Source organism: Oryctolagus cuniculus, chromosome 3 (genome assembly GCF_964237555.1).
Source record: "Oryctolagus cuniculus chromosome 3, mOryCun1.1, whole genome shotgun sequence".
Taxonomy (NCBI): domain Eukaryota; kingdom Metazoa; phylum Chordata; class Mammalia; order Lagomorpha; family Leporidae; genus Oryctolagus; species Oryctolagus cuniculus.
This window is the reverse complement of record NC_091434.1, coordinates 34,190,535-34,206,950: the sequence shown is the minus strand read 5'-3', so window position 1 is coordinate 34,206,950 and position 16,416 is coordinate 34,190,535. Positions and strand designations below refer to the sequence as shown.

The following is a 16,416-nucleotide window of genomic DNA, read 5'->3' as shown; positions in this document are numbered from 1 at the left end:
CCATTAAAGCCCATCTGTGGCCTCGCGCCTCTCAACTGTTTCACAAGGCGTGATGCCACGCTCTCCGGAAAGCCGCGCAGAGAGGAAATGTTAACTCTCCCCGTTGTGCCGATTCGAGAGGAGGATATTAAAAGATAATACATTCAAGAGGGTGTCATAATTCATTGCCATTTTGAGATGCCAAAGTAGGATTTCGAATGAAGCAACACATCTGTGAACTGCCTGAGAACCATGGTGCCAGCCAATGCAGGTAGACGGCTGGGCATGGAGAAATGGAAGGACTGGCATTGCTGTGCCAGCAACAGCCACACTTCTGGGAAAGTGAGCAGGGGTGGGAGCAGTGGCCGCCATATCGAAGCCGCTCAAACCTCTGCTGTGCCCATCCGGAAGAGCAGCTCTTGGCAGGAAAGTCAACCCTGTATGAAACACACCCACTGGGAAGTTCAGAAGGACTGCCAGGTGCCGTGCCCCTGCCCTGTGTCCACGGCAGGAGTCCTAAGAGAAAATACACCAAGTTGACATCATCCACAGAACATGAAAGAAATGGGTGTACGCGCTGCAGAAATCCAAACAAACACAGCTATGTTTGCTAGTCGCATTCATAAAGAGAAAGAAGGGGGAAAGTGTCAACACAGATATGCAAATAGCCTTGGCCTAGTGAGAGTCTCTGCAGAATTAGAGACCGAGAACCCTCAATGCAGAAGCAGACGGGGCTCGTGGCCCCAGTGGAAAGTTTGTGTCTGTCCTAGGTGAAGGGGCTTATAAAAGATTCCATGTGTGCACATAGAAAAGGCTAGGAAAAGATGACTGGCGTAGATCTCAAATGACCAAGTGGTGAGCAGTTCAAAAAAAACGAATTTTTGAGCAACTTAAAAAATGACATTGGAAATGGAATCAGTGGAACATATGTTTTTGGCTTGTTTGGTGTTTTTTTTTTTTTTTTTTTTTTTTTTCTGATGTGCCTTGGACCAAAGTTCAAGATCAGGTTTTTGCTTGCTGATGTCCAGTGACATTTCTGAAACTGAAATTTCTAGGGTCATTCACAGTGAGAGAAAACCTGGAGGGCTTTCTACCTGAGCCCTGAATTAAGGAACTGAAGGGATCATCTGTGGGCCAGCCAGGCTCAACTTTGAATAAATCCACTCTGTCTTTCATATTGTTATATATGTAGAAACTTCTTCCACTTGCAAAGTTATAAAATTGACAGTAGAAAAACAGAATAGGAGTTTGTGAGAGCAGGGCCCTTTATATGAGAGCATTCGCTGGAACCCAAATCCCCCAGTTTCCATGGAGAATCTTAGCACTGAGTGGACTTGAGGATCTGTTGACTGCGTTCTTTCTTCTTAACCTTCTACCCTTCCAACACATTGTAGGAGAGGAGCTTGCATTAAGTAGATATCTGCAAGACTCAACCTTTGTCTCTTTCTCTGAGCTTTTTCCTTGGTGTTTGATGTTCAGCTGCCTCCCTGATGCTTTGACCATGCTGCAGACAGCACAATGATTCAGTAAGACATGAATGCAAGTTTCATAGCTTTGATTTTTCTGCGTAAAAAAGGCCAACACTGGCAAGTTTTATGATCTCATTCAAAATAAGCCAGTGGATATTCTCATTCATAGCCATCTATCAGACAGACAAACGCACTTTTTTCCTTAATTTCCTAAGGTTGGAAATTCCATCCCAGTGGAATGCAGGACTTCAGGACCCTGGAAACTGGATACTTAGGCCTTTCACATTTTTCAAGTCTCTCTTGAACTCCTGGGCTTCCATTGTGGAAGCTCTGGTGCCCCACCAGTGAGAGGGACCAAGGGAAGATTCTTCCATCAATCCTACACTCCCAGGGGGCTAGGGATTCCCCTGGCCTTCCAAGAGAATGACAATAGAGCAAGTGCTAAGAGGGAAGGTCTGGATGCCTTTTCTAGCTCTCCAGCAAGTTGTGAATAGAGAGTTAATTTCCACCCAGCCGTGAGGCTCCCTAAGTGGCCCAGGAAGAAGGCTCTATGGGGCCATAAACTCTAACCTTTTCAGAATTCCTCTTGGCCCCCTGAAGACCTGCCAGCTGGCAGGGCTTTGCTAAATTGTGTCATCCCAGGCCATTGAGGGGGCCCTCAGGAATTTAAGGCCTGATGAAGAACAAAGCAGCCCCAACTCATCCCTCCAGGCCTAGCTGCCAGTCATAGCTCTGGGCCTACCCTGCCTCGGCCATGCCCCAGGGGGCACTTAGAGCCTCCAAAGAAGCCAAGGAAGTGTTTGCTGTTGCCCTCCTGTGTCCCTGGTTCCCACCTCAAGAGGCACAGCATTAAGTTGGAGGGAGGTAATGGATAGATAGGTAGGGGATATTAGGATTTCCTGCTCTGTGGGCTGCAGCTCTCCTCTTCCCCCACTTATTTGCATGGCACCTTTTCCAAGTCAGACATTTGCTGCTTTCCAGAAAGCCATCATCAATAAAAGAGCCTTGCAGAGGGGCTGCTACAGGAGCCCTGGATAAAGACATTGCTGCAGGCTAAGATCGGTGTATTGACATCACATCGTTATATTTCAGTGCCATCCCCGGGGGACGCTTCCTGCCCGTAAACACCTGGTTTATTGAGTATTTCTATGTTTTTTCCCTCTTCGTGCTTGGAGTGCCTATCATCCTCCTCATAAATTCTGTTTCCTTTTCTGATTTGAAAATCCGAATGTGGTGAATGAAATCCATTCTGATTGCCCAGCATCAAGATTCATGGCACTCCCTGGCCTCAGTTCTGGCTCCATGAATATCTGTGGATTCCTGGGTCTGGGTTACCGTGCTCCAGGGACCCTTCTGTGGCTCTGCCCTGGCAAATGGGGGCCCCCCGGGCAAAGCACATTGAGGGCTCTTTGAAGAGGACTCCACCTAGAGGCATCAGGAGATATGGTGGCCATAATCCTCTTGGGAGTTCCTGCCCCTGTCCAAGCTCGCACCAGGCTGTGAGCGTGTGCCGCATTTAATCAGGATGCCTTCCAGCACCCCCAGAAAGCACACAAGAGCGCCCAGGAGGAGCGAAACAGGGCCATCCCCATCACAAAGGAAGCAGAAGCCTTCCAAATGTCGATACACTGCTGCATTTTTCCCAACTTGCTGCTGGAGCGGCCTTTAACATCCCCAGCGCCCCACTGTGATCCACCGGCTAAAAACGTCGATTGTTAATTGTCTGCGCACTACAGAGCAGCTCGTTTTAATATAGTCATGACATGAATGAGACCCAAGCTCCCCTTTGCCCCTCCCCTGAGGCACCTTGGATCTTGGAGGGAGAAGGGCACACTTAGTTGGCTGTGGTACAATAGGGGCTAGTGTTGAGGTCAGCAGTAAATAAGGGGCAACATTGTTTTCCCTGCTGGCAACCAGCAAGCCTTCCTTAAGGATTGAAATAACTTACATTTCTACAGTGAGCAGCTGAGTGGCTGAGAAAGAAGATTCTGTTCCTCTTTTCAAGAGAATCCACTCCCCCCTTCTCTCTCTCTCTAACACACACACACACACACACACACACACACGCTTCTCTGCCCCTCACCCCCAGTTCCCCAATTGCTGCCCTTCCTCTAATGTGTGGAGTGAGCCAGCTGTGCTTCCCTGATTCCTATCCTAAAGAGAGAAATACTTGAGGGCTTGAAATATGGATCAAGGGCCACTTGAGTAGAAACAAAAACCTCGTGAGTAGGGAATTGGGGTCCAAATATTTAAATAACCCATGTGACAGAGGCAATGAAGAAAGCCATTTTTAAAAAAGGTTTATTTATGCATTTGAAAGGCAGAGTTATAGAGAGAAGGAGAGACAGAGCCATCTTCATCTTAATGCTACAGTTCTTCTTTTGCATACAGGATCTGAAGATTGTTCCAAAAACTTCACCAGCCCCAATGGGACCATCGAGTCCCCTGGGTTCCCTGAGAAATACCCACACAACTTGGACTGCACCTTTACCATCCTGGCCAAACCCAAGATGGAGATAATCCTGCAGTTCCTGACCTTTGACCTGGAGCATGACCCTCTGCAAGTGGGAGAGGGAGACTGCAAGTATGACTGGCTGGACATCTGGGATGGCATTCCGCATGGTGAGTGACACCACTGTCGTGGGCACTTCTGACTTAAACGCTCCTTGGAGTTCTTAGGTGACCCATGATGACTTTCTCTTCTTCTCCTTCACCAAGGATGGTGTGAAAGAATTTACAGAAAGGCGGTCTACTTTCTTGCAGATCTTTCTTTGGGAAAGGACAGGAGACAGAATAAATACTTGGGAGTGAATGAGGAAAATCTATAGGTGATGTTCTTTTCCCAGGTTGTCAGTATAGAAAGTGGCTAGTCTCTACAGCCAAAGAGAATGACTCCAGGGCCAGGCTGAGTGGATGCCAGTCCCACTCTGCTTTTTACCAGCTGTGCAACCTTGGAGGAATGACTTAACCTAGTTGTGACTCTTCTGTATATTTTGGCTGCTGTTGTCATCATTATTATTGCTATCAATTTTTAATTATCAATATGGTCATGGATGTTGGAAAGTGCATCACCCAAGTCCAAGAGAAGCCTGTACCTCTGGGGTAAGGGCCAGTACAGAACTTGAGCATAGCCAGTATTGGAGGGGGGGATGAATCTCTTTTGTCATCATTTTAAGTATTTTCCAATATAAGGGAGACTTAATGCATTTTTCTCTCCGAGGAAAAGCATACCATTTAATCAGAAAGCTAAGGCTTGAGTCCCAACTCTGCTATTTCCTAGCAGTGTGAGCAAACAAAAGCCAGTCACAAGACCTCGCTGGACCTCAATTTCTTTTTGTATAGCACAGGCGTCATAATGATACCTTTCCAGCCCATCTCCCAGGGTGCTGAGACCAGAACGAGGCCAACTTGGGGAAAGTGCTTTTTTTCTGTACAGAGAAAATGTTAGACATTGTTCTCTCTCTCTCTCTCTCTCTCTCTCTCTTTTAAAGATTTATTGACTTATTTGAAAGTCAGAGTTACAAAGAGGCAGCAGCAGAGAGAGAAAGATGTTTCATCAGCTGGTTCACTCCCCAAGTGGCTGCAATGGCTGGAGCTGGGCCGATCCGAAGTCAAGATCCAGGAGCTTCTTCCTGGTCTCCCACCTGGGTGCATGAGCCCAAGGACTTGGGCCATCTTTCACTACTTTCCTAGGCCGTAGCAGAGAGCTGGATCGGAAATGGAGCAGCCGGGACACGAACCAGAATCATATGGGATGCTGGCACTACAGGCAGTGGTTTTACCCACTCTATCTCAGTGCCGGCCTCAGCCATTGTTCTTAAAACCACTTCTTTGGTTGTTCTTTGGTTTTTATGTCAATGCATGCAATGGGATTCTCTACTGTGACAAACTGTGGTGGAACAGATTGTGTTGAAAACCAAATGTGACATTTGACTTCTGCTTGCCTCTCTCTGCCCTGCATGTCCAGTTGGCCCTCTGATTGGCAAGTACTGCGGGACCAAAACACCCTCTGAGCTCCGTTCGTCGACAGGGATCCTCTCCTTGACCTTTCACACGGACATGGCGGTGGCCAAGGATGGCTTCTCTGCGCGTTACTACCTGGTCCACCAGGAGCCGCTAGAGAGTGAGTTGGCCACCTGAGGACCTCGGTCCTGCCATCCCCTCGGGGCTTCGGGGTGCACAGGTGAAGAGAGGCTGCCTCTGCAGGAGAAGGAGATGGGAACGCTGCAGAATTTGCTCTGGCGTCCAACTCAGGGGCTGCATCCTCTTGCCAGGCAGAGACGAAGGAGAAAAGAACCAGTGCTGACCTGGGCGCTCACTGCTCTTTAAGAAACATGTGCACCAAGAGTTGATCGTTCCCAGGGAAACTCACAGGGCTTCTCAAGCCTCGGTTTCCTTGCCTATGAATGAAAGGAAGGTTAGGTAGGATGATCTGTATACAGGCCCCCTCCAGGGAGAAAAATGAAGACATTTTTCTCTCTCTCCAAGCCCTAGGGGCCATTTTCATAAAACTGAGTCACATTAAACCTCTCTGTGTGTGAGTGTGTGTGTGTCCGCTTTTAAACACCTCTGACTATGACATAATTCTGGCAGGCTTTTCCTGGCTAGACTGGTACATATGCTTGGACTTTCACTTCGCACTTCTAATAAATATAGTTCTTGGAGTTTCTACCGTGTGCCAACTTCTGGGCAAAGCATTGAAAACTGCCACACTGACCCCAGAGGTCATAGAACTTGTGAGTTCTATGAGTTTCTGACCCTGAACTCTAAATTGAAATCAGCTGTCTGATAGCTGTGTCGTGAAACTGTAGCACATCTGCCTAGGAATCATATCAACAGCTCTTGGATGTGTGCTTCAGATATGTTGTCATTTCTACTTCAAAGCCCAAATGTTCAGGGCCAAAGAAGTCCTTTAAGAATGGTGACACGGACAACACCCTGCCATGGCTGTAGAGAGCTCACCATCTCCAAAACCATAGACACAACAGCCCGGCCTTCTGCAAAGTCTCTGGGTTCTGCTCCGAGTCTTGCTTTCATTTTTTCCATCAAAGAGCTCATGAAGATTGAGGGACCAAAGAACAGTGCGGCAAATTGTACCAGGGTCTACAAATAGCTAAAGAATAGGTGTGATGCTACAAAAAGATGACTGGTCCTTTATCAAACACGCACACACCTAAATATTGATCATTGCCCTTAGCATCCAGGGGAAGAACAGCAATTTAACTGGCAGCACAAGACCAGAGTAAGTGTCTTCCGAGTCAATTTGCCCAGACAGGTGGTACAAGGGAAGAGAGCGTGACATGCGTGTGTTCAAAAAGAGGTCTCCTAAAGACAGGTATTTATGCTTTGTGATGTCTGGCTTCTGTGCCAGAACTCACGAGACAGTTGAAAGAAAGAGATGCACAAGTGCCTCCTGGGTATGCAGTAATAAATGAGGCTTCCCACGGAGTAGCAGCCCACCCAGGCGGCCCCACGTCTATCTCCTGTTTACCTGTATCGCAGGCACGGTGCATCTGGCATCTCTGCACATCCGTAGCCTGCAGCAGGAACAGCTTATGCTTTAGATTGTGTTTTTCATTTGCATGATAGTTCTTATTTATCTGTAGCCTAATTTCTTTTAGGTCCAAGGTAGTTTCTTTCAGACCCAGAGGGGTTGTCAAGCTCTCTGACTTAGTGTAGTTGTTTTTGTAAATGCGAGTCTATAATTAGGGTCATTAAGATGAGACAGTACCTGCAAGGACTTGTCCCTAGAAAGAGGGTCCCAGGGCTTACAAGTTGAGAGGCCTAACCCTGCCCTTGACCTCCTCCATTTCTCAGACTTCCAATGCAATGTCCCTCTGGGAATGGAATCTGGTCGGATCGCCAATGAACAGATCAGTGCCTCATCTACCTACTCTGATGGGAGGTGGACCCCTCAACAAAGCCGGCTCCACGGTGATGACAATGGCTGGACCCCCAACTTGGATTCCAACAAGGAGTATCTCCAGGTAAATGCTCTGATTCCACAGTGTGTGAAGAGTGCGGAGGTACTGCTGGGACAGGGGTATGGTGGGAATGGGTCTTCAGGGCAGACAAAGGACACAAAGAAGATGAACACAGCATACTCGAGCACTTCATTCATTCATTCATTCATTCCACACATGTATGTCAGGCACAGCAAGACTGCTCCAAGCACCCTGTATGTGCTGAGATAAATTGGTGAGTGAGAGGGACATCATCCTTGCCCTTACAGAAATTAGCAGGACTGGAGACATTGTTTAGCCAAGATGCTGTTTGCCCTATCACCACAGACATCTCAGCAGTTCTCTCTCTAGCCACCTCTTGGCTCAGAAAGGCATCAGAGACTTGGGGCGTCTTCCTGAGGGCAGGTCTGGGGAGGTGCTAGCTGAGCATGGCAGCTTCTCCTGATCTTGGCTGCTGTTCGAGAGCCCTGCCAGGAAGGCTTTGCACATAGCTCTCAGAAGAACACATGGGGAAAATGTCAGCACCGGGAACAGAACCCAAGTTACCCAGATGCTCTGCAGCGTCGTCTCAGACTATTGTTTGCTTTCTTTCTGAGTAAGACGTGCAGCTCCTGTTGAGTAATGGTCCTGTACCGCAGACTGGCCCAGCGCTCATCCCATGGGAAGAAATAAACAGGGGAAGAGCAAGCTGCTGGTTCCATACCAGAGCAATGACTGCTTTTATGACACATGGCAGACAGCCTTGTGACCCCTGGACAAGTCTGTCCTGGCTCTGAGATGACACAGTGACCTCTCTTCAAGAAGGAAACGACAGAACAGACAACAGGAGAAGGAGAAAGATCACTTGGAAACTCCAGGAGCCCACAGAGGTCCTCACAGCACAACCTAAGGCCATCTGTCGCTGTCTCTCCTTTCTTCCTATCCAAAAATCCTTCTCCTCCTGCAAAGCTTCCTGGAAGTTCTCTAATACTGGCATTCTGTGGATTGTACTCTTTATTTTGGGCCCTTAGTCATGTAGCTTCTCCTGTGCCCATCCACCTGTTTCTCATACATACAGACAGCACCGCCTCCTCCTTCGGAGTGCATAGTGATGCTGAACACATAAGATGCCAATAAGTGCTTGCTGAATTGAATTTTGCCTGTGCACGTGGCAACTGGGGAATGATATCTAGCAATTTCCAAATGGATTTGGCACTGTGGGGGGAATGTTAGCCACCTTCCTCATAGAGGAAAAGGTCAGGCTTGGTGCATAAGCCTAATTGCTTGGGCAGGCTCTGCAAGCCCTTTGACCTCCTAGTGACCTGAGCGACTAAATACACAATGGAGCCAGGGAGTGTGGGGAGGGGACACAGCTAGAACTGTGGCTCCTGCACTAGGGCATTCTAAGTGGATTGGGTTGGATTGGATTGGACTGCACTGGAGTGGAATGGATTAGTTGCCATTGTTCCTTTAATGCAGCTTCCGCTTCCCCCGTCCAAGGCAGGCCACAGTTAGTAAGAAGGGATCAAAGTTCTAGATGCTCAGTGGTTATTCTGAGAAAAACTGACTAATGTCCATGCAGATTTGCAAGCAGAAAGAAATATGATCAAGTTGCATTTTCAAAGTGTCCTATTTAGTGTCACATTAATTTGATTTTCACTGTTCAATGGAATTGCAAAGTGACACTGATTACAAATACATTTCAGTGAGTCTCAGATGCAGGTTGTGAGCTAAGTATCCCAGTTGTGTCCTTTGAGGGAACGCGAGGTGCTGGCCCCACGTGGGGCGTGGGGGTCCCCTGGTGACTCCTCCCCCTCTCTTCCTCAGGTGGATCTTCGCTTTCTGACCATGCTCACGGCCATTGCGACACAGGGAGCAACTTCCAGGGAAACCCAGAATGGCTACTATGTCAAATCCTACAAGCTGGAAGTCAGCACTAACGGTGAGGACTGGATGGTGTACCGGCATGGCAAAAACCACAAGGTAAGTCCATGCCCCACCCCAGGGACACACTGCAGCACTGCAGGAGGGGTGGGGGACTAGAGCAGCGTCCCCACACCTGGGAGGTGGCCTTGTTGAGCAAGGCTGAAATAATTGATGGAGGCCAGGGACACGCTGACCCTGGGAGTCTTTCTTATGCTAAAGTCATTGGAACACACCGTTTGCCGACAGCCTGGCTTCAGGTGCTTCTTCTCGCACAGCAGAGAGAGAGCTTGAAGAGTGCTCTCTGACTGCAAATGAAGGGGAAAATGCGCTCCCAGTTCGCGCCTCCCCACACAGGATTCATTGAGCATTTATGGCCTGAGTCCCTTCCACATGCTGGGTTAACAATCACAAAACCACATGAAACTGCAGTTCAGGAGTTGCCGAGGTCTGGAAATGAAAGGGCACAGATCCTGAGAGGGAATCACAATGTCCCCGAGAAAGAAAGGGGACAATGAATAATGAGGAGAAACTCCGTTTGCCAGGGACCGGCTCTGAACTGGCCATGGGCTTAGCAGCGAGCCATTGAATTGTCCCGGCTGGGGCCTTCCGTGTCTGTGGCTTGCGGAGGTGTGGTCCGCGTGGGTGGTGCGGGCCTTTTGTTGCACATATGGATGACTGTCTGGCACTCGGCTTTCTTAGAACACATGGCACTCTGGGTCTGCAGCTGCCGCTGGCAGTGTGCTGGCTTTATGGCCCACGGGGTCTGTGGGGCAGCTCTGACACCCCTAGCACCTCACCTGAATGGGGGCAGAATGAGAGTGTGTGTGATGGCAGCCCAGCCCCGATGGCTCTACAGGCACGTCAGACCAGTGGAGTCCTAGAAATTCCAGAGGCTGCTCACCCTTGCCTGGAAGGGAGTCTAGGGTGCCTCCCACTCCACCGGGCCCCTGATTGTTGGCTTGAGAATGATCAAAGGACAGAGAGGCCAAAGATCTCTTCCAAAGGGTCTGTCCTTGGCCCTTAGCCCTGCCCCACGGTGTCTCACTCTTGCCCATGCACCTGGAAGCCTTGGGCCCAGAAATGTTGGCAGTCTTGGGAAATGTGACTTTTTAAAGGAGTGGATTTTTTTTAAGTTAAAATTGCCATAGTAACATAATACCATTCATCTGGAAGTCGTGATTGCCACACATTACCAAGAATCAATCAATCTCTCTCCCTCTTTTACATACACACACACACACACACACACACACACGATGTTCCCATTTCTCCTGTGAAAAAAGTGAGGTGCTTAGTAATGGCAAGACATCCCTACCTGGGTGCGTGGGCCAGGTCTAGTTTACCATTGATTTGGTTTCAGGAAGAGGTGCCAGACTTCAGTAGGGGGTTGCAAGCTGGGTGCTGGGAACTCTGGGACTGAGTCCCTGCCACCCCCTGCTCCTTTTCCACTCAGACTGTCTCTTCCCCCCCATGCTTTCCAGTAAGAAACGGGCAGAACCTGAGATGAAGCTCCGCCAGCAGGCGAGGCCAGCCGCTGGGTAGGGGCTGGGGCCCGGGGAGAAGGCGGACACTCACCTGACTCTCTCCCTGTCCAGGCTCAATGACCTAGCAGCGCCGGCCAGAGGGATAGTGTAGCATAAGCTGATTTTAAAAGCACACAGATGGCCCGGGATGCTATTTAAAACACCATTTGTAGGAAATCTGCTTTTGGAAATACCTTCGCACTGCACATTTGGATGGCTTCGTCCCTGGTATTCATTTCCCAGGGAAGAAAGTCCTGAGAACTGGGCGCGGCTTCCTGGCCTCCAGAGTCATTTATGCTGGGTACATGCATATTCATTCTCTCCCTCCCTCTTTCTCTCTCTCTCTCTCTCTCTTTCTGTCTGTCTCTCTCTCTCTCACCTTCTCTTCTCACCCTTGGCTGAATTGCTTTCCCCAGGAGCCAAGGGATGACTTTGGGTTTTGTTTTTGATTTAGGAATCAGTGGTGCCCAAATCAAGGCAGCGGGGGCAGAGGAAAAGCCCTTTCTCTTCCCCCATTGTAATTTCATCGTCTTGGAACTTAGAAGGAGGCAGGGAAATGGAAAGCATGCCAGTTAGGCCGTGCCCCACTCCCCAAGCCCCTCGCCCCGCCGTGGCATGGTGGGCAGGCGGGTGGGATCCCTGCTGCCCCTTCCTTAGTGGATCTCTTTGTGGATTTCACATGTATTTAAGACAGGCATCTGCATTTAAGGCTTGAGGTGTGTCAGCTCATCCCTCTGGGCTGTTGGGGTTGAAATCGTCAAGTGAACCATGCCAAATAGATTGTCAAGTCTGCTGCAGTTTGTGTAGATGCCACAAAGGGGGCGGGGGTGGTGTGAGGAAGGCACTTAAAGGCAGCATTGGGGAGAGGCTTCGTCCACACTGGGTGCTACCAACTGAGTTTCTCTTTGTGGCCGCTGCACGCTGGGCACTGAGCCAAGCAAACTGGTGCTAGGTGCTGGGCTTGAAAGTGAAATCAGACAATAGGACTTAAGACAAAAAGCAAAGCAGAGATGGAGGCAGCAGCCTTTCGGCTCTGCGGTGTAGGGGGAGGACCTGCAGATGCCTTTCTGGGGTACAGGGAGTGAAGAGGGGGTTGTGATGTTTGGAGAGAAAGGTGGGAACTCGATTTCAATTCCCTGGCCACTGTCAACACCATTGCAGTTTATCAAAGTCCAGGAGCTGGGGAATTGGAGCAAAGCAAGATGAATGAGTGGTCAAGGTGGTCGAGGATGGCTGTGCTATACCCTTGTAAAACACTGGGCTGAGGCAAGCCTGGGCCTGTGGGGAAATGACTCTCCTTGCTGCCGAGAGACGAGGAAGACTACCCAACTCTTTTCCAGCCTCCCCAGCCAAGGCACGGCCTCTTCTTAATCTCTGTCCATCCAGCAATTAATCATGAGTTTGCCTGTGAGAAAGCCAATCACACTGCTGCTGGCGTATGGCAGGCATGCTGCCGGCAAATGTAGTCCAGTAACGCTGCCGGCAAATGTAGTCCAGTAACGCAGGCCACAGCCCAGCGCAGCCCCAAACCCTTATCCAGTTCCACATGCCGTAAATACGGAACCTATGATTTTCATATAGGGCGGGCCCTCCTCATGCATATTTATGCCGTAACCACAAGGCGGAGAGCTCGTTCACCCGATGGAACCCATATCCAACCCACGTGCTTCCCTAGATTATACAAATTGCTTTCCATACGTTTCTTTAGAAGCCACAAGTAGAAACTACTGCTTTCAGTTTCGCCGGTTGCACTAGCAACATCCCAGACATGGCCCGGTGTTGTCAATACAGTCAGAGAAGGGTCCCATATGTGTGTGTGATGCAGCTTGATCATGCACCAGGAGAGTTGCATGGAGAGTGACAGGGAGAGCTCCCAGGCAGGAGACCAGGGTCAGAGTCCTGCCCTCCTCTGAGAGACTGAGTCAGTGAGTGTGCACTGCTGCCATTGCTGGTGTCAGGACAGGGGCAGGGGCCATTCTCCCTCATTTGGTAAATCCGGGCATCTCCTTTATCGACATGGCTCTGGTTATGCAGCCCTTAGCCATGGCATTGCTGGGCTGTTCTCAGGTATTCGGAAGACATTTGAGCTAAGATTGAGGCAGTCTCTCCACCCTGATTGGGGGTGAGGAGTTTGGGGAATTAGCCCATAATCAGTGGCAGTAAGCTCATCATGTTAGTGTAATGACAACCACCAAGGGTCCTGGAGAACCCTCAGGCACTGACTTCCCTTGGATGTCAAGGCATTTCACAGGCTGTGGGACCGGGACTCTCAAAGACCAAAGGATTTGCCTCAAGGACTGGGGCATGCCGGAGCCCCTGGCAAGGCAGCTGGCCTTGCTTTCCAGGCTGCTGTTGTCAACAGTCTGTTTGCACAGGTCCTTGCTCCTCTTCTTGCATCCAGAGGGAGCTGGGCTTCCCAGGCGCTCAGTCTGAGGCTGAGAGGGGCACGCGTTCCCAGACAGGCGCTTCATGGAGCTCTGAAGGCAGCTCGGGTTTGCACAGCATGGCTCGGCTTAGAGCCCTGGGCTTGTCACTACAGGTTAGGGCCCTGTCACAGAAGGTGGAGATGGAAAGTTGAAGGAAGTTGCCACGTGTTTGATTTGACCATATTTTTTAAAAATTTATTTACCCAGAGAGAGGAGAGGCAGAGAGAGAAAGAGAGGTCTTCCATCCGATGGGTCACTCCCCAACTGGCCCAACAGCCAGAACTGCACTGATCCGAAGCCAGGAGCCTCCTCCAGGCTTCCCACGCGGGTGCAGGGGCCCAAGGACTTGGGCCATCTTCCACTGCTATCCCGGGGCATAGCAGAGAGCTGGATCAGAAGTGGAGCAGCCGGGATTAGAACCGGCACCCGTTTGGGATGCCAGCGCCTCAGGCCAGGGCATTAACCCGCTACGCCACAGCACCGGCCTGACCATATTCTTTCAAAACAAATAAACCCCTCACTTCAAAAACCCTCTGCTGTATGTTTGTTTTTCTAAACTAAACCAGGTCATTGCTAAATCAGAGACTCAGAGAGAGAAGGAACGAATGAGAAGACCCTATCCCCGGATTTGTGGGCGGACAGTTGGAAGCACGTGACGTCTATTTTCGGGTCTCCTCTGATGATGTGCTGTGTGACTCTGAACAGCCCCACGCTCAGTGTCTCTGTCCACCCAGATGGAGCGGTGCTGCAGCCTCTGTTGGCAGCGCACCCTGAGATCTGCAGATGGAAGCCTCTCTGCAGATATAATTAATGTATTAGGCCTGCAAAGCGCTTCTTGAACAGAAGCAAGTTATCAATTTTAAAAGTAACAAGAGCCCCATGGGGTACTTATCTGCCTCTTTTAAAATCATGGGTTTGGAAGGGACTGTGATAAGTCACCCAGACCTTTCTCTGAGTCCAATGGGCCTGCACCCCAGTCACCTCAGATAAATGTCACTCGGCCTCATTCTCCACTAGGGATGCAATGATTACTCCAACTAAGAATTTATGTTTTCAGAAGAAACTTTGTTTTTGCCTCCTGGTGAATGACTGGTTTGCCTGTATTCCTTTTGTGGTAGTCATTTCATTGCTTTGTGGCTAAGGTTAGGACAATGACTCAAACCCTGAGCTGGTAATGGGTATCAGCCTTCCAAAACCATGGGCGTGACTGCCTCGTCTAACCACGGTGGGGCGTGCTCTGAAGAGAGCCAATGCCCTTTCCAAGTTCAAGTCCTTCTGTTTACCTGCTCCCCCTCAGTTAGAACTGAGAAGAATCCAGTGCCCTGGGTAATTAAGTTTGTCCCTTATCCATTTGCCATGGGATGAGATCAGACCTTTAGCCTCTCCACTTAGAAAGCTCAGGGGAAAATTTCATTATACATAAGCTTGAACCTTCTTTCTAGCAGGCTCCTGGGCCTGGCATCACCCAAGTCCCATGGGTGCTGAATTGTCTCCCGGAGCTGAGGCCAGCCTTCCTGAGCTGTTCGTGCCCCCAGGCCTAGGCTGTGTTGCAGAGGCCAATGGGAAAGAGCTCATCAGGGGTAGTGGAGGGCTGATGGAAAGCTCATCTCAGCCCAACTCCAGCAAACCTAGGTGAGCGTTGGCATGAGGGCCTTGCTGGTGGATTGCCGTGCCATTTGCTGTCTTCCTCTGCCTGCTCTGTGGTTTGCGAGGCTACATTGGAAGAAGCATGTGGCAGTGCACATGCTCCAAGCCTCCTGCCCTATTCCCTGGCTGTCTTTCATGCATATGGGACTTAGGGGTACCCCTTTAAAAATACCTTCGAATGCCCATTAGGAGGTTTTCAGGCATGGAGGACCACCCCCCTAGCTTGGGTGTCTGTATCTCTCCCTCCCTGTCTTGCCAGGAGGACCTTGGCCATGGGATGGGTGTTCTTCCCCCACCCCATCTTCTCCTCCAGCCCCGGGTCCCTGAGCTCCTCCCTGGTGCTTTCCTGTCTCAAATCCTGAAACCCTAATCCTGTTAGTAGGCTGTGTTCCAGGGCTCAGCGTCTCGCTGGGGGTAACCTAATCCTGCATTAAATCTAGCGGCCCCACAAGGCACACACAGATGGGGATGCGCACGTCCACCCACCGCTACCCGCCCGCAGAGAGAAGCCGCCCTGCCCCCGTCCCCTCTGTGGCAGGAAAAAAATTGCCTGATGACAAAAACAGCCTTAAAGTAAAGGAGGAGGCGAGCGGAGGTCATCACAGCCATGAACAAGCATTTGGTTGTCAGGGGGCGTCTGTGCCTTTCCCAGCTCTGCGTGCACTCCCTGCTCTCTGTCTCTGTCTCTGTCTCTGTTTCATCTGTCTCTCTCTTTCCCATCTCCCTCTCTCATTTATATATATATAAACACACAGACACATCCCTTCTGACTCTATCTGGCTGGGTTCCCACTCCCACTAGAATGAAAGCAGCTTTGAAAAAAAAAACATTTGTAGTCTTGAAAGAAGCGTTTTAAGAGAGAAATGGCAAGACGATGATTTACAAACAGGACAAACCCTTGCCCATTACCTTAATATCACCTCCCTCCCCACCCCCACCGTGCCACAGACCCCCTGTCCCACCTGGCCTGTTTGGTGCAACAAATTAATTAGACGGATGGCATTCATTGATTAAGCATTTATTTTTATGTGTAGACTTGATGGCTGGCTTGAGAGAAAATGCAAGGGTAGGTGATGGGAGAGGCAGGCCAGGCTCTCGGTTCTGGGATGAGTGGGTCCAGTTGCTTCTGAGACTGATTCTGAATCCAAGCTGCTGGTTGCCCCAGGTGCTGCCCTCTGTTCCTGCCACCGTTTTCTTTTCTGCCTGCTTTGTTCTCTCCTCCTGAGTGTCTGCACCAAGTAGAACTTTGGATGCCATGGAACATGTATTAGTGGAGAGAGAGATTTATTTAAAAGAAGAAGAAGATCTCATGCACAATTTCTACCTCGGGGCTCCAGCGCTGTGTTGTCTTTGAATTGTTTTTCCTTTGCTGTCCCTGGAGCTGAGAGAGTTCAGGTATTTACAGCAAAATAGAAGTAAACAGTAGGTCATCCTGGCGGGAGTAAAGAGACAGGTGTGTGCGAGCTGAATACTGAAGCCTAGCTCAGATTGGAGCAGTGCATGT

The 16,416-nt window shown here is 49.9% G+C and overlaps 1 protein-coding gene across 4 annotated transcripts in view; it reads left to right on the top strand.

Moving 5' to 3' along the window:
• The window catches only part of NRP2 (neuropilin 2), a 117,386-nt gene that overhangs the window by 36,869 nt on the left and 64,101 nt on the right, over nt 1-16,416 (top strand). For all 4 annotated transcript variants that reach the window (XM_008259015.4, XM_008259014.4, XM_008259017.4 and 1 more), the window contains exons 4-7: nt 3,840-4,070; nt 5,416-5,571; nt 7,266-7,435; nt 9,218-9,373. In XM_008259015.4, the coding sequence (XP_008257237.1) occupies nt 3,840-4,070; nt 5,416-5,571; nt 7,266-7,435; nt 9,218-9,373 (713 nt within the window). The remainder of the gene's footprint in view (nt 1-3,839; nt 4,071-5,415; nt 5,572-7,265; nt 7,436-9,217; nt 9,374-16,416) is intronic.